Genomic DNA, 23,154 nt, shown 5'->3' with positions numbered 1-23,154 from the left:
ATTACAATTCGCCTCGGAGGGCTTCACAACACAGGACATCCCTCTGTACGTGGACCCTAACAGAGATAAGGAAAAACTCCCCCAAAAAAACCTTTAACGTGGGGAAAAATGGTAGAAACCTCAGTAAGAGCAACATTTCTCCGGTTTATGTCGCCACTCGCAGTTTTCTCGACAACAGCTAGCCTTAATTGATTATGATATTTTTTTCTTTCCTAAATATTCCATTTAACTTTTAAAAAGCAACTCAGGTGCTAAATATGTGCTTTGGCTGAGGCCCCTGTCAACATATGACCAAACCTATATCCCTCAGGCCTGAGTGACATAAGTAACCTGACACTTTGACACGTAGGTAGCCAACAGTATGTGTGGTGTAAAATGTACAATATTTACCTCTAAAATGTAGTGGAGTAGAAGTATAAAGTAGCATAAGTAAAGTACAAGTACCTTAAAATGTGTAGCCTAATTAAGTAGGCCTACAGTGCTTGAGGAAGCCTAAATGTAGACTCACCTCCGTGTGTACCTAATAAACTGGCAGGGTATAATGTTTTTCCTTATAAGAGTATATAATAGTAGAATACTGGTATGTGTATTTAAAAGCTTCCAGTACTGCAGTTGGTGAAAAGAAGAATTACAATGGTAATTTGGTTAAACAGAAATTTGCTAGTTAAAATATATGAAGTCAAAAGTATTTAATATTTAGACCACATTAGGTTTAGGTAGATGTAGGCCTGCATGAGTAGAAAGTGGAGTAAATGATGTGTACAATACATAACTTTGAAAAAAATGGAGCTACATTGGTCATTTGGTTAATTAGAAATCAGCTGGTTAAAACACATTAACAAACCCATTGATATTGAATTAAATTAGACTGCATTAGTTTAAGTAAATGTTCACAAATATGCCACGCAAAGTGTGCAAACAGTGATATTAGGTGATGAGAATACCCGGACCACCCATGAAAAATGACCTCATGTGTAGCTTAACACAAAGGCATCATGTAAGGACCTGTGGGGGCGGGGGTGTAGAGTTAAATCCATAAAACATTTCACATTTATTTTCTTTATCTAATAAATTTCCAACTGTATGTGTTGTGCATGATAGGAGTAAAAGTATATGGAATTAAAAGCTTCCAACACTGCAGGTAAAATATATAAGTCAAATGTATTTAATATTAAATTATATTAGACTGCATTAGTAAATGTTCACAAATATGCAACAGAGTGTGCAAACAGCTATATTAGGTGATGAGAATACCCCCTGGAAATCTGATTTAGTCGCTCAAATATATACACATGCATCCTTTGCACATAATTCTTAAAAGTACTAGAGAAGGCAGATTTAATGAGTGGAATCCATAAAACATTCCACATTTATTTTCTTTATCTTATAAATTTCCAACTGTATGTGTGGTCCATATAGGAGTAAAATTATGTGTAATTAAAAGCTTCTAAAACTGCAGTACTTTGGTAAAAACAAGAATTACCTTGGTCATTTGGTTAATCTGCTAGTTAAAATATTAAAAGTAACATTTATTTAATATTTAATTATATAGGACTACATCAGGTTTAGGTAGATGAAGGCCTACCTAATAAAATGGCAACTTTGTGTATAATGAGTTGTTCCTAATATGAGTGGAAAATGGAGTAAATTATGTGTACACTGCAGTAAACACATCAGTTGCCAGTTTATTAGGTACACCTACCTACAACTAAAGCAGTCTAATATAATCAACTTAATTTTTATTAATCCCAATGTACCTCTCAAAGTACTGAGTGACATCCATGAAACATTTCATATTTATTTTCTTTATCTAATAAATAAAAATAATAAACTGACAAACGTATGTTTTGTTCTGATGGGAGTAAAATTATGTGTAATTTAAAGCTTCTAATGCTGCAGTACTTTGGTAAAAAGAAGATTTACTTCGGTAATTTGGTTAATTAGAAGCCTGATAGTTAAAAAAAACCATTAATAAAAGTGATTAATAAATAGTAAAAGTATGAATAAAAGTTGAGAGCATGACAACAGTGCTGACTCCAGACCAGCCGTTCGTTTGGTCCAACTGCGACTGTGCAGTGGAGTTCTGTTTGAGTCGCGCTCTGATGACGTCGCACGGAGAGGAGGTGCGGGTTTGCCACGTCGGTGTCTGTGCAACGCATTTACACTGTTGCTCCTGAAACCCGGGGGCTAACTTTTCAAGCCGTTTTTATGTGTCCACCCGGGAAGGAAGCGACCCCCCAGCATCGCCGGTGCCGTCTTAGCTCGTCGACACAGCAGTGCAGCCGCGGATATTGAAGCTGGACGGCGGAGAAATGCTCGGTGCTGTCTGGACTCGTAGCCACACAACTGACTGATGCATCCTCGCTCACTTCACCCCCCCGTGTGTCGTGTGAGTAACGGAGCTGCTGGTTGGGGTTTTTTTTTTAAAGAACTATCTTAGCTTTAAATCTCCAGGCTAGCCGCTAGCTACAAGCTAACATCTCCGTATATGTATCTTAACGTCTTTGTCAAAGTGTGCTCACAAGTTTCCGCCGTGTACAAAATGACAACGCTGCTGCTGCTGCTGCTGCCTGGTGTCATGGTTCAGACAGGCAGCTTCAGTGCATGTCTTAGCAAGTCTCTGCACACACAAAAAAACTTTCCTAACAAAGTGTGCTCCAAAGACAAGCCAACACTGTAAACACTTCAACTCAGCATCTTATTAATTTTTAAAAACACTTCTCTCTCTTCCTCGTTGGTTTTTAAAAAACGGTGGATCAACTAGTCACACTACCACACTGTAAAAAAAACTCCCTGCAAGTTCTGCAGTCAAAACCTCTACTTAAGTAAAAGTACAGTATCAAAAGTAAAAGTACTTATTGCGAAAAAACGCTTCCTGTCAGTGTTTCACTGTTACATATGATGTTTAAGGATTCATCTAACTACTGTAGATGTATAAGATCCTTCATAATTTAACTCCTTTATGTAGTGTTGGATAGTTTAATCTCCAGCAATGCATCATATTCTGTAAGATCATGACATGTTTGTGGCATTGTTGTCCTGTGAGAACCACTCATCTGTAAAAATGGTGTCAGCTTTGTGATTATGCATTTCTCTAAAGAGTGTATTTAGCCAAAGACAGGTTTGCAGCAGTTTGAGATTTATATAATATAATAACCGTCTCAGATAATATAACTGTATTGCACAATTTATATTAATAGTTCCCACGACTCTTAAAGGATTGAAAACAGAGGGTGTTGTTGGTTTATAATTGAAATGCACAGCTTTTTTATTAATGGACATAGGTGTAAAAAGTCTTCTCAGGCAGTCGAGGAAAGCACGAGCAAAAGTACCCAGTATTGCTGCAACCCAAGCTGAAGAAGTGGCAGAGTTTTCTCAACACAGTTTTTCTCAAACGTTTGACACCAGCACACCTGGAGCTACATGGTTTTCACTTGACAGGAAGGGGAGGAGAAATAGTAATCTGGAAAGTAACTAAAGCTGTCCGACGAATGTAGTGCAGTCAGAAGTACAGGATTTACCTCTGATATGTGGTGGAGTAGAAGAATAGAGTAGCATAAAATGGAAATACTCAAGTAAAAGTACCTTGAATTTGCACGTAAGCATAGTAAGCGAGTAAATGTACGTCCGCCACTCCTTTTCAGCTCTTTATTTAAAGGACTTGTGTTTAGGGGAAAACTAGAAACGTGTTGCACTTCCACAAAATGGCAAAACACCGTCCCTGCAATCCCTTCACTCGAGTCAATTTCTCTAGTTCACAGTTCCTGTTTTCACTTTTGACTCTCAACCGTAATTTTTGGTCCCTTGCGAGCACGTGTGTCTGTGTGTCAACGGCTGTTTCCTGTTGAAGATTCAGCTTTAATATTGTTTAATGTCGGAGCCATACACCAACCCCAGAGTTTGCCACAGTATCATCTCCATCATGGTTCGTATCAGCGTAAAGGAAATGTTGACACACACGGAGGTTGGATGTTATCTGGCTCTGGTTTGTGTTTCCTTTTAGGAGCCTATCACTGGCTGATGAAGTGGGGCGTTACTACCTTCTTCTGTTTTTTTAAAACCCACTGAGCAGTGATGATAAGATAAATTATACACTATGTAAATGGAGTTTAGTTACAGCTACACTGTGTCCGATTGAAATCCATTAATTTACTTTGTAAATAGTTTCATTACAGATCAATCTGACATTTATTTTCTGGAAATTGATTTGTTATTTTCTCTGTTAAATGTCAGTCATAATTTCCAGTCCAGGTGACATCTTTGAATTGTCTGTTTTGGCAAAACAGATGTCCAAAAGCCAAAAAAATCCGGTTTAATGACAAATAAGATAATGAACACATGCATGTACTCAGATCTATGAAGCATGAACTAGAAATTGTTGGTCATTTTTGCCAAATGTATCGTTAACAAAGATCATTTCCAATTATTTTTATGTCAGTTGAGCACTTGATTTCACTTTTGTAGCCAAAGATTAAAAGTCTGGAGAGCGACCATATATCCAAAATAAATTTCTGATGTATTTGCGCTCTTTTAGATTAATCAGTAAGTCATCTGCTAGAAAATCTAAATTTTTGTTGATGGTGTGAGAATTGTTTGCTTTTCTTTGTCACATATTAAAGTAAACTGAATATTTATGTATGTTTTAGACGTTTGCTCAGATAAAACAAGTAATTTAAACAAGTCATGTTGGGCTGTAATGGACATTTGAACTATTTCTAAACATTTTAGAGATAAAACAGTTCATTGACGAACAAGAAAAAAGTCAGCAGATTAATTGATGATGATAGTATCCTTTAGTTACAGCCGTCTAAGATTGGAGCTTTAAAACATGTCACTGTGCAATTACATCAATTTGCCAATAACAAACAAATAAATTAACCTACATTGACCTTGTAAACAACACATGACTGTAAAAGTGCTGAGAGAAGAAGAAAAATCACAAAGCACTTGATCTTTTCAATAAATTATTCATAACCTTCCACATCCGGAGTATTTGATTTTACATGTTTATGAGAAATGAAAATGCTTTGAGAGTGACACAGAGGCTACGCTAATAATACAGGGCTTGATGTTCAGTTCTGATCATTTCCCCAGATCACATCCATGTTTGAAGCGTCCCATATCCGTCATATCTTCCCTGAAATGCCTTACATGTAACCAATAACATCACACACATGCAGGGTGGAACAGCAATAACAGTGTCTTACTCATGAAACAGGCATTAAGGCAAGCTTCATCAGGTGGGAGGTGACTGCCCATGGGTCCGAAGGGCCATTTCTCCATGACACTCTCCCAAATAGGAGCACATGGCTAATTATTATGCAGAATGACATCATCGGACCTCTCCACTATGAGATTGGAAATGGTTGGGGTAAGAACATCAGGGTAACATGGGGCAGAGTACGGTGGGTTAAGCCTTTGGCATAGTACGAAGGTCCCATGACGTGTTTCAGTGTAATAATTATCCATGTGCGGCTGTTTTGGAGAATGTGTAAGGTATTTCTGGAGCTATAAGTGTTTGTTATCAGGATGACAGGCTGTCATACAAAAGGGATTTCAGTCCACTAGGTAACTAGAGGTGTGGGTGCGGCCGGAAGAGGAGTCAGGAGTGGTGGCACAGCGATGTAGAGGGTCTCACAGAGGAGCTGTTCCTCCACAACCTTAGGATGTTCAGGGCTACATCGCAATATCTCTGTCTGTGACAACGCTGTCACGGCAGGACTTAAAATTTAGGTGATTGTGTGGCAGTTGGGCTCCGTTGGCTGGCAACCGTGGCAGCCCTACGGCTGCGGTGACCCTCTGTAGTTTCAATAGGCTGCTCTGACACTGCATGTGGAGTGACCTGCTCTTGTGCAGGGAAGTATGACGTAGAAAAAACGTGAATGTATGAGCAAAACACACGTTCTCACAGGGGTCGCGTGACCAGTGACTGGATATGTATCGGATGTAGGACCACAAAAAAAAATCAGATCTGTGTTACACAAGAGCAAAAATCAGATTTGCGTCAAATTTGCTTGTGTTGTGAACGTAGCCAAAACAAGAACTCAGTGGTCTTTGTCTGAACAGCTGGTTTGACATGTCGTAGCAGGAGACGTTCAGGTGTAATCAATATAACAACATAATTAATGGCTGCATTCCAGTTTGGCGTGTCAACAGTATTGTGCATGCTGGCTCACAGGCATACCTCGGTTGAGACGAGCATCATTAATATTATTGTCATTGGTTACACCTGCTATGAGTTAAAATGCGGGCTGTGAAAAAGTCTATTATTAGCAGTGTTTATGAATTATACAAGCAGTGATACATCTGTACCTGTAGCTGGGAGCTGAGACGAGGTTCAGGTGTCTTCTTCAGGTAGTGTTTTGGCTGGCAGGGTGTCCGTTTCAATATTTGACAGTTGCAGTGAGCACAGTGAAATTATTTTGTCTAAAGTGTCTACTGACAGCTCTAGCACTGATGAAAATGCCTCAAAAGAAATGATAGCAATCGAATGACTACTCCTCATCAGTCATTTCGTGTAGACACACACACAGACTTTGTCACTGACTCTGCAAACACCTCCAGGAGATAGTTACCCAACATTAGTTTAAAGCAGACAGGCTGCATATAGACAGTTCTGATACTTACTAGGTAATGACGGCTCTGTGTTGCCACCAGAAAGACTTTGGGATGGCTTTACTGATCTGGTAGCAGTGGTGAAAAGTGGAGCTGTTTCGATGAAATGAAACCTGTGGGGAGGAATACCAACGTACTCTGAGTCAGTTTATTAAGTAAACCTAGTTAAACTAATGCAGACAAATTCACCAGTCCTGCAGCGAACCGTACTGTCATGAATGTTACAATGTTTAGTTCATGTTTAAACTGTTTCAGAGAGGAGTTGATACAACTTTAGAGGCTGTATTACTTAAACTGAGAGGTGTGTCTATTATTTTGTCCACCCCATTTGTAACAATGCAAGGCTAAATGTCAAAAAACACCTGTCAGGGTAATGCAGAACAGTTAAACAGCACAACAAACCAAACCCTAAAAAGGACCTTTAAACATCAAACCACATTAAAACCATGTCAGCAATCAACACTTCAAAACCCAAATAAATTCAGTTTACTGTCAGTGATGGCCAAGAAAACCATCAAGTATTTGTAATTGCTATTCAATATTAGGTCTTAAAACTCCTTAAATAGTCTTAAATTTGAATTTCCAAGGTATTATACGCAACACACATTTAATTTAATTTCATTTGCCCATCTTTTACTTTCTTTTTTATCAAACTAAGTCAAGCTTTTCTGCTTGAAAGTCCACATTTCTGATGCTACAGATCTCTAAACCTTCTATAGTCTTACATAAAACCCATCTCTGCACTGAACCACACATGTACTACTTACCTTTTGCAATGCTTAAATAAGATAAAGATGATTTGCCCAAAAATCACTCTTAAATTTGGTTTAAAATTATCTTGAAAAGGTCTTAAAATCATTGAATATAAGTGTCTGGTACCTGTAGGCACCTGTGTGTTAAAATATTGACAGCCTCTGCTAAAGTCACAAAGTAATCCACTTTTAAAGCATTGAAATAAAGAAATAAAACTTTCTGAAAACTCAGAGAGCCTTTGTAGCTTAGTGGTTACACTGCGTGCCACATAACCACAATGTTGCCCGTCTTGCATGTCATACCCTACTTTCTCATGCTCCCCCTTTTTCCTATCCGCCATCTCACTGTCAACTGTTCATTAAAAGCAAAAATGCCCCAAAAAATAATCTTAGAAAAGAGCTGAGGCTATTTCATGCAGCAGATGCCATGTATTTAATTAGTGCATGTGTGTTTTCAGGATCTCATCTTTAAAGTAAACTTATCATAAAACAAAATGTGTCAGGATATGAGCGGCTCACTGCCTCCGCTGAATAATTTCCTGGGGAAAACCTTGGCAGGTTTGTGAGGGTTGAAGTGTGCCGCTGACATAGTTTATGTCACGATGACATGTCACTTCTTTCACCTAAAGTAGGTTCGATAGAGGCTGATCAAAGCAGTGCCAAACAGGCTGATGGTTTGGCATCATTGACATCTTTTTTTGGCTCTTATTTACTCATTAACAACAGTGATGATAGAATATATTTGGTGTTTCAGGCAGATCTCTTACCTGACACCCAGTATGTTAGTGTTGTTGTATGTACCAGGGACATTACAAGTCTTTAAAAAACTACAGTGAATCACACTCCTTGTATAGAACAGTCAAACATATGTTTTTAAAGATGATTGTTGACAGTCATGACTAATTTCCCCTCTCAGATTGCTAATGACAACATCCAATTTGTAATAACGTTAAATGGCAAATAAACTTGATGGAGATGGTAAAAAATTCAGCTTATTGAAAAACTGGAGCATCTGCGCCGGTCTCTAATAATCCTCCCCTGATTAACTGCACTACTGTTTACTTATCACATGTGTAAGGTAAAGCAAACACCCTGGGACAGAGCTATACTCTAACTATACTTGATTTGACTCCAGGGAGCAGTAGTGATGTTGATTACGCCTCAGGTTGTTGGTTTTTACTTTTTTAAAACTCTTGACCACACTTGTATCTGTTTACTTTCCTCATTCTGACTCGATCTCATCTGGTTTGTTTCCCTCTGCAGTGGCCTGGCTGTACATGGTGGCTCATTGAGGAGAAGGGGAGGAGTCCCGGCGGCTGTTGGTTGGTGGGCGGCGTCCGCGGTTGCCACCGTAACTGGCGACCATGCCAGGGGGTCGCAGGGGGCCCAGCAGACAGCAGCTAAGTCGCTCTGCTCTGCCGTCCCTGCAGACTCTGGTTGGAGGCAACCTCGGCAATGGTACAGGCCTCAGGAACAGGTGAGAGTACAGGATGTATTTATCACCGTTATTTGAAAAGAGATTCATCCCAAGCCTTGTTGGTACTTCTTGTGCTCTTACTGGGAATCCCCATTGGAGGCGAGACGTTAGCACGACGTGAGTGGCGCTAAGCTTCGTGTTATCCAAACCACCCTGACTCCGTCTTCCGTAAATGTCTCAGCTGTCTGTCTGTCAGTAGCTTCAAGAAAGTGAACAGCACTAACCTGCCTTCACCTTCTGATTCACTCCAGAAATATATTGAACCAAAATAATTTTCATGTCGCCTCTATGGGAAGAAATCTATTGATTCATTTATTGTATTTTCCCGCCCACCGTAGAGAGTGAGGGGAATTGGCCTGTTGTGAAACAGGCAAGCTCACGGACAGACTGGGAGCTGATCAATCAGTGTATGTACACTCAATAAATTTAAAACATATATACAGCGGGATATTTGTGTGATTAAACAGCTGTGTATGCAGATTAAGCCTCACTAAATGCTACAATAATAGAATTGAAGGGTAAAAAATGCGGGGAATGTCCGCGAGATGGTCAGTGCACAAAGTTAATATGCATTGAAACATTAAGTAAAATGTGAGCGTATGTGTTACGCAAGACGCGCGAGTGACAGACATCAAAAACACTTCTAAAAGGCTCTCAGTGGGGATTGGCCGCTACGGGCAACATTCGTGAAGTAGGTAGATGGAGTAGGTGAGATGTGACGCAAACATTCTGCATCACATTTTTTTTTTTACTATTTATGTTTTCTGTGTCTTCTCTCAGGAGCAGTAACTCGGTGGGTCTGTCTGCGCCCCCTCTCTCGGCCCTCATCACCCCGGAGCCGGTCCGCCACTCGAGGATCCCCGAGCTGCCGTTGGACAGCAGCCTGCTGTTTGAGTTCCTGCTCTTTCTCTATTTGCTGGTGGCCTTGTTTGTCCAGTACATAAACATCTACAGGACAGTGTGGTGGTATCCGTACAGTCATCCTGCTGCCTCTACCTCTCTTGTAAGAACTCACACACACACACCAAACACACACCATCACACCATCAGCTCTAATGTTTCTGGCAAATTGAAATCATAACTTTTTTCTTTCTAAGTGTATAAGTGGAAAAACGAACTTGATTCCCACACTGAACCTTTGATATCTAAAACAGTAATGTTTTAAAAATGTGAATTGATTAGTATTTAAAATATTAAGAAATGAAACTGGATTATAAAAATTCCAGTATAAGCAATTTTTTCTTTCTATGCCTCCACACTGGCGGCCACCAGCCTTGGGCAGAGGCGTTGTGTTTTCAGGTCATCTACCTGTCTGTCCGTCCATACTATTTGAATACACGATGTCACAGGAATATATTTAAATTTGACACAAACACCCACTTGGACTCAAGGATGAAATGATAAGATTTTAGTTGGTAGAGGTCAAAGGTCACTGTGACCTCACAAAACATATTTTTGGCCATGACTTAAGAATAATCTGCTATTTTTGACAAAAAAAGGATAAATTGGTGGTGATGACCTTTTATATCCAATAGGTCAAAGGTCGACTTCACTGTGACATCATAATATTCTGCAAAAACATTACAAACACTTTTCTGGCCATTATGCAACACCATAATTCAGGAACTAGGGATGTCCCAGTTGAGTGTCTTTGTCCCCAATCCCGGTCTGAGTCATTCAGTGTTGAGTATCTGCTGAGACGGAGTCCCGATCAGATCCTTATTTTTTTTAAATCTTTTTTTAACAAAACAATGAAATATAAAATAACAAACCTCTCCGTCCCTTAAAGAGAGTATTTGCCAGCATTTGTTGCCTTAATGCAGCCTTTGCCTCAGTTACCTAAATGAACTGAATTACATTTAGTTTTTCAGTTTCATCGTCTGTACATCTTTTGTGCAGATTACATGAATAAATTACACTTGTTGCCCATTTACTTGCGGAGCTTTTGTTGCATTTGCAGTTGCATAGTGAGTGTCTGTGGTGAATCACCATGCACCACAGATTAGAAGCAAAACACAAGAGACTGTCACACTGAGCTGAAATGAAACAAGCGCTCATAATTTAGGTAAATAACATAAGTAAACAGTCTCATACTGCATTATGCTGTCGTTTATGGTGTGGCTCAGCCCTTGCTCTTACACACACACACACGGTGTGGAGAGACAGACAGACAGCAGAGAGTTAGAGAGATGATGACGGCTGGACTCGTTGCAGTGCTGTGCATGAAAAGCTTCACGAGTAAAAACACCTGAGTGACCGCTGAGGTAAAACAAAAGATCAAATCCAGCTCTATATAGCTCAGTTTAGACAATCGTGATTTTTTTATTGGCTAGGTTCAGGTCTAATTTGACATGTACAGTTAAAAATGTCTCCATGGAAAACTAATGATAGTGTCTTTATCTTCTCTTTCTCAACAGAACTTTCATCTAATGGACTACCACCTGGCGATCTTCATCACAGTCATGTTGGCCAGGAGGCTTGTTTGGACGATAGTTTCAGAGGTAAACCCTCAGACCTGTACATGCAATTAGCAAACACATTTTAGCACACAGAGCCCCTGTAGGAATCAATCCCCACTGATGTCCATCTGGTAACTGTGAGCGATTCTGTCTCGTCCAGGTGTCTCAGAGCAGCGGCGGATCTCTGCTCCGTTACGTGGTTCTGATCGCAGCTCGGCTCAGCCTGCTGACCATGTGCGGCTGGGTGCTCTGCTGGACGCTGGTCAACCTCTGCAAGAACCACTCTGTACTCAACCTCCTCTTCCTGGGATACCCGTAAGTCTCTGATGCCCCTGACCCCCACTCTCCAAAGGGCAGGATGTGCATGTGCACGTTGACAGTGTTTATACCTTTTTAATATCTGTTCTGATTGGTCTCACTTGGGGATGCAATGACCGTTGTTCACACCTGATGTGTACTGTACCAGAGTACTCATGAACCATACTCGAGTACAAATCAGGTTCAGTCCTTGGGTAAGGTAAACAGTGTTCACACTGATCAAATGAACTGGATTTTGGGGTTAAATGTACTCTGATCCAGGCTCGGGTCCCTGACATGAAAGCCTCCTAAAAAATTTTAATGTGATTTTTTTTTTTTTTTGTTTTGATTCTGTGTATGCAAGAAAAAGGTCAAGAAATGAATCGATGTAAAACATTGCTTCAAACACAAAATGAGACGTCGTTGTTGTGGTGCAAAAATGTGGAAATCTTGTCAGCATGAAAGAAAAACATAAAACTAATGAGGTTTTTACCTTCAGGCCACCACACATCTACCCTTTTCCCCAAACAAATAGTTCAGGTCATTCTCAGTAATGCAGAGTTGCTGTTAAAGTGAGCATGTTGCTGTTTTTGTTTTATGTGGGTGTTAATGCTAATGGAAGTGGAAGCTGACACACCCTTCCCTTAATGTGTCTCATTTTAAATATGCATGATGTTTTCACATCAGACATCTTCTTCTTCATTCTGCCATCATTTGAAACTAAAACTTTCTGCTCTGCTCTTCTGTCCTCGCTCGCTCACCGCCCTCCTTCCATGTCAGATTTGGCGTGTACGTCCCGCTTTGCTGTTTCCATCAGGAGGGAGGGAAAAGCCAAACGGCACCAGCCGACTGCGATTACCCCGCCGACCACCAGCAGACCGACCTCGCAGAAACCCCGTTCTTTCGGCCACGTGACTTCCTCTTCCTGTTGCGAGAGAACCTCAGAGAGCAGTTTTCCAGCCCTCCGCACATGCCTACGCACACCTGCCCACCACACACACACTCACACACACCGGAGTTGATTCGAACAGAGGTGGAGGAGCTGAAGAGTGACTTCAACCGGCGCATAAAAGAAGTGCTGTTCAACTCACTGTTCAGTGCTTACTACGTAGCCTTCCTGCCGCTCTGCTTCGTTAAGGTTGGTATCTGTCATTTAATTTGCATTTTTTTATTCACGCATGTTTTTTCCACTCAGTTTTCATGCCTCCATCTCTTCCATCACTTTATTTCCCTTCTCGTTGCCTGGTTTCGTGTTTATTTTAAGGTAAATTAACCTTTCCTTTCACTTTACTCCAACAGAGCACCCAGTACTATGACATGCGCTGGTCATGTGAACACCTGATTATGGTGTGGATCAATGCGTTTGTCATGCTGATGAGTCAGCTGCTGCCCCCCAGCTACTGTGACCTGCTTCATCGCTCGGCAGCTCACCTGGGCCGCTGGCAAAAACTGGAGCACGGCTCGTACAGCAACGCACCTCAGCATGTGTGAGTGGTGCTTTGTGCACACATCAGTACACACACACAGGTTTAAATATGACTCTGTTAGGGGTTTGTGTGTAACTGTGGTGTTATTGTATTTTGCAGGTGGTCAGAAAGTACCATTTGGCCTCAGGGGGTGTTGGTACGACACAGTCGTTCTCTGTATAAGGCAGTCGGACCCTATAATGTCGCTCTGCCCTCTGATGTTTCCCATGCAAGGTTTTATGTGAGTATGTCCTTTATATCATCGTAACAGTGGATGTGACCTGTAAATTGAGACACTGAGATGAGGGTGGATGAAATTATAAGCAGTCCCTCCAGGATTTTGCAGGCTCTTTTTGGGATTGTGGCGGCCTATAGTGATTTTATAGCAGCTTCTCTGAAAAAATTGTGATGCACGTTGCTATGTTGGTAGGCATTTTTTACAATGAAATGGCAGGGGCAAGTGAAAATGACAGAAAGAGCCTGTTATTATTATGAGCATTTAGTGATCCACACAGAATTATAATCTATTTATGAATGTAGATCTCCATGAGCCGGTCTCCTCTTGCACTCTCTGCCTGGTTAGCAGTGTCTAACGTCTGATAAAGGCCATTCAATGGTCCCAACGAACTCACACCAACAGGCAGAACTTTGTCATAAAACACGTCAGTAACCGTTAGGTCAGTGTTTCTCAACTGCTTCAGCCACAGGGTGCAGATTTCTCCATGGTTGTTTGTTCAAGGTCCATATAGTTCAGTGTATTCAGCGTCATACTTGTGTTTGGCCATGTCATTGGGCTGGTTTTCTGTCTTTTGTTATGTAGCTGTCTGTTAGTCACTCACTCTACAGTAGGAAACAGCACTTAAAAGTAAAAGCTCTGCACTGGAAATTCACTGCACTTCGAAATAAAGTGTGTTTTATGCACGTCACATGCGGTCCATTCAGAATGGACCTGGGGTCCACTTTTGGACCAGGACCCCCCAGTTGGGAACCACTGTGTTAGGTAACATTAGCAGTATGATGCTATTTAATAGCCTTGTCACTGTGTGTGTGACGAAGCCAGCAGTAGTCTCATAACTAATCCGCTGCGCACAGCTCTATTAGATTGAATGAAATTAGATTTTTTTTTTTAAATCGTCAAATTTGCTGTAAATTTGCAGGGATCTGGAAAAAAAATGCAAAGTGGTGCAAAATTCACAATGATTGGCTGAATAAGGCTCAACAAGGAGTTGATTAAGGAAACCGTTAAAGTATAATACAACAAACTACACAGCTGTAGAATTGGCTCCCTGCAACCTATGAAAATGTAAAATGCACCACCTCACCTGGAATAAAGATCACTCCTGCTAACGTCAGCAGAAATGTAAACCGAATATGAATGTGAATATAATGACACCATGCAGACAATTTGAGTCCAGTTATCTCCTCTCTCTCTGTCTCTAATTCTCTGTCCCTCTCTGTCTCATGTTTCCTGTCATCTTTCATCTTTCTTGTGTCTATACTTGGCTTAAAATGCCACAAAGATAGTTTTTTTGATAAAGAAAATCTTAAAACAAGGTCTGCATACCGGGGCTTTTAGCTGCATCTCGTGGTGTTCCTGAAGTCAAGTCAGATTTATTTCTATAGCACATTTAACCGAAGTGCTTCACCATATATTCACCAAAAAAAAAACCAAACAAACAGGTCAACAGAGCAGACAACAAAGCCATGCATATACCAAGGAGAAACCAAAATAAAATTGATGGGAAGTGCAAAAACAAAGTCTTAGGGGTGCTGTCAACCAATCCCGCACACTAATGCAACTGGGCTGGACAGCCACAAAAAGGTTCACAGGCTGAGATCAATTAAAAAAATGTCAGTTTATTTAGGACAAAAGTGCTCAAAGTGGAAATAATAATAATAATAATAATAATAAAAAAGTGAATAAAAACAGCAGCAAATGTTTCAGTCCTTGACTATCATCAGTGCAAAGACAAGTAAACAGTTATTTTGAGAGGCTAATTATTGTTGGCAATTCAAGTACATTCAAAAGCCAAAGAATAAAGGTGGGCCTCGAGCTGTGCTTTGAACGACTCAGCAGAGGGGACAGATCTGATGTGGCAGGGCAGTTTGCCACAGACTCAGTTGTCATTAAGATAATATATATATATTTCTAGACTAGTATTAAAGTTTCTTTTTAATTTACACAACAACCATCTGTGCATCAGTGACTCTGATTAGAGTAATTTTGAAGCTCTGCCCGTCTGTCTGCTCTTCCAAAACAGTCTGTTTCACACAGACAAGTTACAGGTCTGGTCTGCCCGTCTAACTCTGTATTATATAATGGTTTGCAAGTGTACAGTGTGTCCCTGCGCATTACATATTTCTATCTTTTGCCCTCTATACACACTGTCATTTATTCTCTAATCTTCTCTTCCTGTCTGTTGGTCTTCCAGTTCCTGTTCCACAAGCCATTGCGGATCCTGAACCTGCTGATCTGGATCGAGTCCAGTGTGGTTTTGTACCAGTTATACTCTCTGCTGCGCTCCGAGCGCTGGAACCACACTTTGTCTCTGGGCCTTATTCTCTTCTGCAACTACTATGTCCTTTTTAAACTGCTGCGAGACCGCATTGTGCTTGGCAAAGCCTACTCCTACCCCCTGTCCTCCAACAGTCTGGGGCTCAAGTCGCAGTAAAGGCTCGGCACAGCAAGACTTCACCTATGAACTCTGGACGTGGAGGCGAGCTGGGTGGAGGTCTGGTAAAGTGGAGGACCGGAGAGGTTGATCAGAGCGTTCACGCTTGGAGGCTAAGGGACAGACTGTGAACTCATAATGGTGTTTTGATACGGTTCTATTTTTAATGCAATGTTTATATATATACCTATTTAAAAGAATATTTTTATTTTGTATACTATTTCGAGTTACGCCGGGCATTACCACGCTGACGACATTAGCATGTTGTGTTATGTTGTTGCTAGGCGACAAGGAAGTCAGGGAATGCCAGGAGGTGACTTTCACCAAAGATATTTTAAGTGCAGGTGGCCAATCACAGAGCGGAGTTGGCCTCTGGCAGTCAGTTAAACCAGACGTGCGATTCAGAGCAGTGGAAGGAGTTGTGCCTGAGATGCTGATTGGACCGTTCCGCTTCAACCCAGAGGCCCTTAAAGCGAAAATCAAGAATCAGTAAAACTAATGCAGCTCTTTTGAGTAGCAGGGTACAAACACAGTCACTGCCCTAAACTATCTTCAGCATGTTTTCAACTGTGATTTTTTTTTAAAGCGGAAGTTCGACTTTTTGGGAAGTCAGCTGAATCTGTCCATCAAATATCAGGCCGCAGCATGCAGACAGTTAGCTTAACGTTAGCAAAATCTCGAACCTCTAAAACTTCCGAATTAACACGTAATGCCACATTTGTTTAATTAGAATAAAAATCTAAGTGTAAAAATTTCAGTTTACTGTTAAACAGGGGGTTACATGTTGGGTTATTTTTGGCTCTGGGCAGTTGCCAGGCATCCACAGAGACTGCAGTAAGTTTCTGTACCTGGTAAAGAAATGGTCCCCGTTTGGTGACATGTTTATTCGTTTGTAACAGTTGGTCAGAGCCAGGCTAGCTGTTGACTTTTGTTTCCAGTCTGTGCTAAGCTAAGCTAACCCAGCTTCATATTTAATGGACAGATAAGAGAGCGGTCTAGATTTTCCCATCAAACTGTCAAACTTTTGCTTTAAGCGGAGCCTCAGTGTGGATTTTTACCACCAAGTGGAATGAAACTTTCCTACAAACTGACTTGAGATCAGTCTGTAGGAAAAACTCCTTAGGTACACTCTTATCCACTGCCTCTGCAGAGAATGCTGTATTCTTCCTCATTCACTTTTGTTAATGTGTTTTTACTATCTGCTTGTTTCACGTCATTGGCTGTTTGGAGGGTGGTTGCAGCACCAGTCTTTACAAACTCACACCAGGGTGGCAGCAAATGAGAGGGCACTGAGATACTATTGGGATCTTTAAACTCAAAGCACACCACAAAATGTTTATAAAAGAAACAGCCTGCCCCAGGCTCATATTATCTCGTCATACAGCCCTGCCTGCCCTGGCTGTTGTTACTTTAAACATGTAGAGTTTGAAGGGCTGCTGCTGTAACCAGGTGATGATTAAAGTCAACTTACTGATGTCTGACCACACTCTGACATGCTGAAATACTTCTTGCTATGATATAGCATATGACCCATTTGTATTCCTAAAGGTGATCCAGTCAATGTTTATTTTATTCAACTTTGGTGCCTGAGAGCTTAAACCATAACGGTATTGAGGACCACACCATATCAGGTCCATCTCTTTGCAGATTGGATGTAGATAACAGAACGAATGTGGCTAATGAAAAAAAGATATCTGTCGGTATGGCCCAGGAGCTGACACATCTCCCACTGCACGTAGGTCATTGTCATGACACTCATGCGGATTTGACAGCAGGGGATGTTTTGATTGGTGATGAATGCAAACTCAAAAGGCTGGAGGACTGAAGGCATCACCTCATTACCAGTTCATGTATTTTCAGTTACCAGAATGGTGTTACAAACAGGTTGCCTTGTATGTCGTTGCCTTTCTGTTAATACACGCCTGCTAAACATCATCTTACTCTGAAGTGGGTTCCTCATTAGTAGCCGCCTCTCCTTCACTGGCACCAGCCTGTAGTTGGTGCTTAACTTCGGGCAGTATTAAAGATGAGCATCAAGGTTGGATTGACTGTTCATGATTCCAATAGACTGTAGGGCTGGGTATCCCATAAAAACTACAATGCCAGTACCCTACAAGTGATACTGATACCAATAGTTCGTCATCATGTGAATGGAAGCTTTCAGTTGAGTAAAAAGCCACCAGATGCCACAGATATATAGTAAAGCCATACTTTAAATGTTTAGGTGGCATCTCAGTAGGTTGACCTGCAAACTCTGTCAAATACAAGGTGCTTGACTTCACCCCTGCGCAGACTGTATGGGTTGTAGCTGCTGTGGTGGGCCAAGAATGCTCGAGGTAATTGGCTGCAAGCACAACCATACAAACAGTCTTTTTTTTTCTATATCTGGGTACTAAAAGCTTTGAACGCCGCTTTCGTTTGACTACTTGGTACTGGGTTTTTTTGGTCAACGCCCTAAAGATATCGAGCACAGATACCCAGCCCTGATAAACATCAATAGAAAAAGCCTTTTTATCAATATTTTCACATTACCCGCCTCAGTCAAGTTTCAGGTTGAGTGTCAATGAGGCGGAGGAAACTACTTTTGAGACGAGCTAGTGTGCTCACATGTGGATCGCCGGTGCTGCTTTGTGCCTCAGAAAAAGTAGTTTTGGTTTCACACAAAGGCCATTGTTCTGCTTTGTCTGCAAACTTGACCCTTAACTCAGCTCCCCATGGTGCTTCTGCTTTGTGGTTGTTTTCCACTTGAATGTAGCTAATTTTTCAACTGAATGTTGCTGTTGACCTGAATTGGCATGATTTTTTTTTTTTTAAGTTGGTAGCACCATAGCTGATATTTGTATTTGTTTAATGGGTATACTTTCATGTCACCTCCAACGTTTCTCAGTAACAGAAAGAAGACATGTTTAAGTTTGCTTTAAATCCTGCTTCTGTCAGTTCTTACTTGAATGTTAAGCCCTTGCTCAAGTGACACGTTCTGACTGCTGCCTTTGTTTTGGTGAAACCTGCAAGATTTAAGTTGAAGGAGAGGAATGAGATTCAGAAAGATTTTATGTTCTATATCCTCTGAACCACATTGCCCTGAAGTGTACTTGATCCCTCTCTAGCCTACATGATATTTGGAGACAGGTTTTAAGTAAATCTTATTCTCTTGATGTCCATCTAAGTCTTCATAAAAGTTGTCAAATTGAGTCGCAGAGTTTGTTTTCTATGTGCCATACATATCCCAGGATGCAGTTTGAGAGTCCTAGTTGAACCTGTTGTTGAATGTGTCGCTGCTGGAGAAGTCATTGGAGCTGGTCCTCACATTTCGGCTTTTTACACTGTTCAGTTTCCCCACAGCATTTCTGAAAATGCCTTTTGACATCCAAAATAAAACAAATGGTGTTTAAACAACGATTGTGTTGTGTGATGGATGTGTTGCATTAAGAAATATGTGACACAGTTGCTTATTTCAAAGCATATATTTCATTAAATTTGCCAAGTCTGCACAACGTTGGACACCTGCAATGTTTTATCTTTGCCACAAGAGGGAGCTAAGCATTAAAGTACACTCAACAAAATGTGCTTCATATAACATCATCTGCAGCCTTGGGAAGAGTCATCAGAAGAACATGTTGAACAGTTATTTCAGCTGACAGAGTACACTTCCTTGTAGATAACTGCTGTGTCCACTGAGAGGAGATACATGATAGTTTGGACACAAACTGTTGGCACCTTTGGTTGCTGACTTGTACATTCATCCACAAAAATAATCATTTTCAGTAGAAAAACTTCTTCAAGAGTTTCAACAGTGCAATCTTTAGTATTAGCACAATAAAAAGGCTACAATGCATAAACGGAAATGGTTTTTCCCAGTCCTGCTCCTTGTCATCTGAGGGCCCGTTGTTGTCATACATCAGTTCGTGTTCCTGCTTCTGTTTTGCAAAACCACATGACGTAGATGTTTAGCATGAATGTAGCTAACTTTTTCATGTTTTTAGAGATGTGAGTAAAGATGCAAAACTAAGTACAGAACACGCCCTGTTTACATAATTTAGTGTCATTACTGGATCAGGTCTGTATTTACATCATTGACATTTGCTGCTTATGCTGCGTTCACATGGAATCAGGGAGATAGTAAATGGCAAAGTGGACGTTTGCCCTAACCACTGATGGGGGCGCTACGCATTAACAGGGGTGAAGCACATATCGATGGAGGAAAAAATTTTGAATAAACACCAGTGGAAAATAATGGAAACAGTAATGGTAGATGGCATTGCTTGTCAAAATTAAAATATTTTAACTTATTGCCATCTTCCATATCCGACTTGTCAACCTGATGTTACGAAGCTCCTTCATACAAGGCGAAAACACAGCTGATCTGGACAGTTACTGGACAGTGGTAGAAAAATTACACTACAACATCACTATGGCAACATACTGTCCTGCTGGTCTGTCAGACTGTTTGTTTGTTTATCCTGTGCCGTCCAGAAGGTGTCGTCTACCATCTGCCTGATTCCATTTGAACGCAGCATTAAAGCAGGGTCAACAAAAGAAAAAAAAAGTTTATAAAATGTTTACATTGTTGTTAAATCAGTGCTACAAATAGTGGGGTTGAAAGCATGGATTCTTGCGGCCCCAGATATTCCAGTATGATGCATGAGGATGTATCGGGCCCGTTGTTTCGTAGCTATACCGCTCACCCCTCTCGGCAGTCCACAAAGTTTCCTTTTATCCAGTAGCAGATCTGAGCGTATTTGAGAGGCGTGATTCTCACTGCTACGTTAAATTCCTGAGACGCCCCTTGTTTCTCCACCCACTGATGCCCAGAAAACACGCCTATCACCTTCCGCTCCCAGCGCCGGCGCCGCCCATCCCACATCCGGGCGTAGACTCCTGACCCGCTGGCACCGGGCTGAGCATCACAGTGCTGGTACAGCAGATCTGACGTCTCCTCACCGGCCCGACAGAACCGATACACTAGCTTGCCAGGACGGTCGTTATCAAATCCTGAGAAGTGAACTCGTCGACCGGGCAGCCTCTGAGCCGGGGGGCTGACTCCTAACTTCATGTGGCGGCGTTTGTGGGGTTTCTTGAGTTCAAGCAAAGCGTAGTCGTAGTCCATCCCGATGTCATTGGCGTTTCCTTTAATCCATCCTTTAGGCACGTGGGTGCGTTTGGCTCTGATCCACTGGAACTTCATTCTGTCGTTGGTTGGTGGGGCGTAAGGAGCGTAGCCACCTTCAACATGGTTGGTGAAGTTTGAAGGAGGGTAAAAGGAAGCAGCCTGTGCGTCTCGTTGCTTGGTTTTTAGAAACCCAACCCGGAGCTTCTGGGCTCCTTTCACATAGTTTTTACCATCATGAACGCAGTGAGCAGCTGTGAGAACATGACGGTCGCCCACCAGTGTACCAGAGCACCCAGTGGACAGCTTGACAGCCACCGAGAATGGATATTTAAGCAGAAAGTTCTGCCCAGCTATGCTAAAACGCCCATCGTGGCCGAAGATCTGTCGCTTCCTCCTGACATGTGACCGCTTAGCCTTCCCAGATGACCCCGAGGAATAGGCTGGACTGGTGTTAGAGGTGGGGTCATAGCCATAGATCCCAACAGCGGTCTCAGTGAGTTGACCGTCAGAATGGAGTGTCTCATAAGCAAGAAGATGCCGCAGGTCCCAGTAGCTCGGGCGAGGGGCCCTCTTGTGGCATTCTGGGTCACAGGGGGAGCTGACGTCCAAGCGGGCCGGAGAAAGGAAGTGAGGGGGTGATCGAGCCTCCGTCTGCTGTGGGAGGACCACAGGGACACGCTGCATAACCCACTGGGGACGGAAGGAGGAGGAGGAGGAGGAGGAGGAGGAGGAGGAGGAAAAAACAGGGGGAAGGAAGAGGAGAAATAGGAGGGAGGTAAACCTGTGGATGGACAGGAGCACATATTAGATCAATTCTTTCCAATTCACTGTCAGACATTTCTGCACAGTGATGCTGTTAAACGTGACCGGATGTCTGAGGCCCTCTGCATGACAAAACATCCTCATTCCTAAAACAAGCATCATAGATTTATAATCATAACCATGGGAACTGAGGAGGAGCATTTCAGCTTGAGGAATTTTTTTTTCATCTGCCCTGGAATTTGGCAGCTGTGAACTTCCACTGTTTTTAATGCTGCAAATATGACAGACAGGGCAAAGATTAGGCCTTACTAGGCTCTGATGGAAAATTCCTAGGGTGGCCTGAGGGATTGGCCTTAAGCCTGCAAAAGTGGATGAATAACATTTTGTTTTGCACTGAATAAAGACGCTATTTTTTTTTGTAAATGGGTTAAAGGTGATAGAGACAGTTATGTGACAGGGGACTACAATATACAGTGTTGTTATTAGAGAAATGGTGCAGAGATGTTAATGGAAACTATAGCATGGCATAACTGCATCTACTCATAACAGAGTAATTAAGTGAAAGCCATATTTAGATTCTTTATTTTAGGGGGAATCAATTTATGAGAAGTGTTCATCTGGCAGAGCAGTTAACATTAGATTTTTATTTATTAGTTTACACGCCCCCCCCCCCTGTCTACAGAGTCCTCTGACTCCTCTAGATCTCCCAGACACACGCGCAGATGAACCGGACACAGAGGAGACTTACCGGGGGAGCGCAGCCCGGGAGCGCATGGTTTGTCCTCTGCAGGTGAGCCGGTGGTTGAACACGGAGGCAAGCGGAGCCCGCGATGGGATTTTAACTGGTGAACACTGCTGCTGTTGCAAAACAAAAAAAAAGGAGGCTTCTAGGCACTTCCCTCAGGAACTGACGACTTTATTTAATCCTTGACAGTCTGGAGTTTTCCGAAAGCAGCAGCCGGGTGGAGAGCGGAGGAGTTGGATCATTGTGCGCTGCTGCAGGAGGCGCTCTCCTGACTGTGTGCGCTCACAGTGTCACATCTGCAGGCGAGGATACAGAGTGAGATATCCGACCCCGATACGGTCATGTGACGTATCACATCACTGCTGCTGGTTAATAACTCAGTCCTCTTCTTCCCCCTTCTCATACCAATATGACGAGGCTGTGATTGGTAGGCCATGGTAACGATTAGGCGAAATCAGGTCTGTGTTTTATTAAATTTGGTGATTTGTTTATAAAGGTTTTGCACTTTGTGACAATTTTCACTGCAGTGTGCTCATTGCACATCAAACAATGTTTAATCCTGGGTGAATCTAATTATGATTAATGATTAACAATATGAAAAAGAAGTAAAAGAACATTCACAAAAAAATGCAATTTAAGAATTATGCATACATACATGTATCCTCCTGAGACCCTGTGTCCTCATATGATGACATCATATTTTGGGTTCACTGCACCATACATTTCATTTTGCTTAACTCAGACCTGTTGTCCTCATTCATGGATATTTTTGTGCCATCTAGTGGTAGTAAGAGCACAA

General features: G+C 41.8%; 2 protein-coding genes across 2 annotated transcripts; one reads left to right on the top strand and one right to left on the bottom strand.

The window, feature by feature from the left end:
- Positions 1-2,116: 2,116 nt before the first annotated feature.
- On the top strand, positions 2,117-19,134 carry tmem39a (transmembrane protein 39A). Its single transcript, XM_033622747.2, has 9 exons — positions 2,117-2,389; positions 8,631-8,844; positions 9,625-9,847; positions 11,262-11,345; positions 11,464-11,618; positions 12,381-12,738; positions 12,900-13,087; positions 13,187-13,307; positions 15,499-19,134. Exons 2-9 carry the CDS (start codon positions 8,732-8,734, stop codon positions 15,736-15,738), a joined length of 1,482 nt encoding a protein of 493 aa, XP_033478638.1. The 5' UTR covers positions 2,117-2,389; positions 8,631-8,731; the 3' UTR covers positions 15,739-19,134.
- A 53-nt stretch (positions 19,135-19,187) lies between these two features.
- LOC117254443 (serine protease 23-like) lies at positions 19,188-22,670 on the bottom strand. Its single transcript, XM_033622759.2, has 2 exons — positions 22,359-22,670; positions 19,188-21,629 (listed from the first exon to the last, which is right to left on the bottom strand). Exons 1-2 carry the CDS (start codon positions 22,382-22,384, stop codon positions 20,420-20,422), a joined length of 1,236 nt encoding a protein of 411 aa, XP_033478650.2. The 5' UTR covers positions 22,385-22,670; the 3' UTR covers positions 19,188-20,419.
- Between the last annotated feature and the right edge of the window lie 484 nt (positions 22,671-23,154).

The sequence above is a fragment of the Epinephelus lanceolatus genome, chromosome 2 (genome assembly GCF_041903045.1).
Source record: "Epinephelus lanceolatus isolate andai-2023 chromosome 2, ASM4190304v1, whole genome shotgun sequence".
NCBI classification, from domain to species: Eukaryota; Metazoa; Chordata; class Actinopteri; order Perciformes; family Serranidae; genus Epinephelus; species Epinephelus lanceolatus.
The sequence above is the reverse complement of the archived record's forward strand: the minus strand, read 5'-3'. Positions and strand labels throughout refer to the sequence as shown.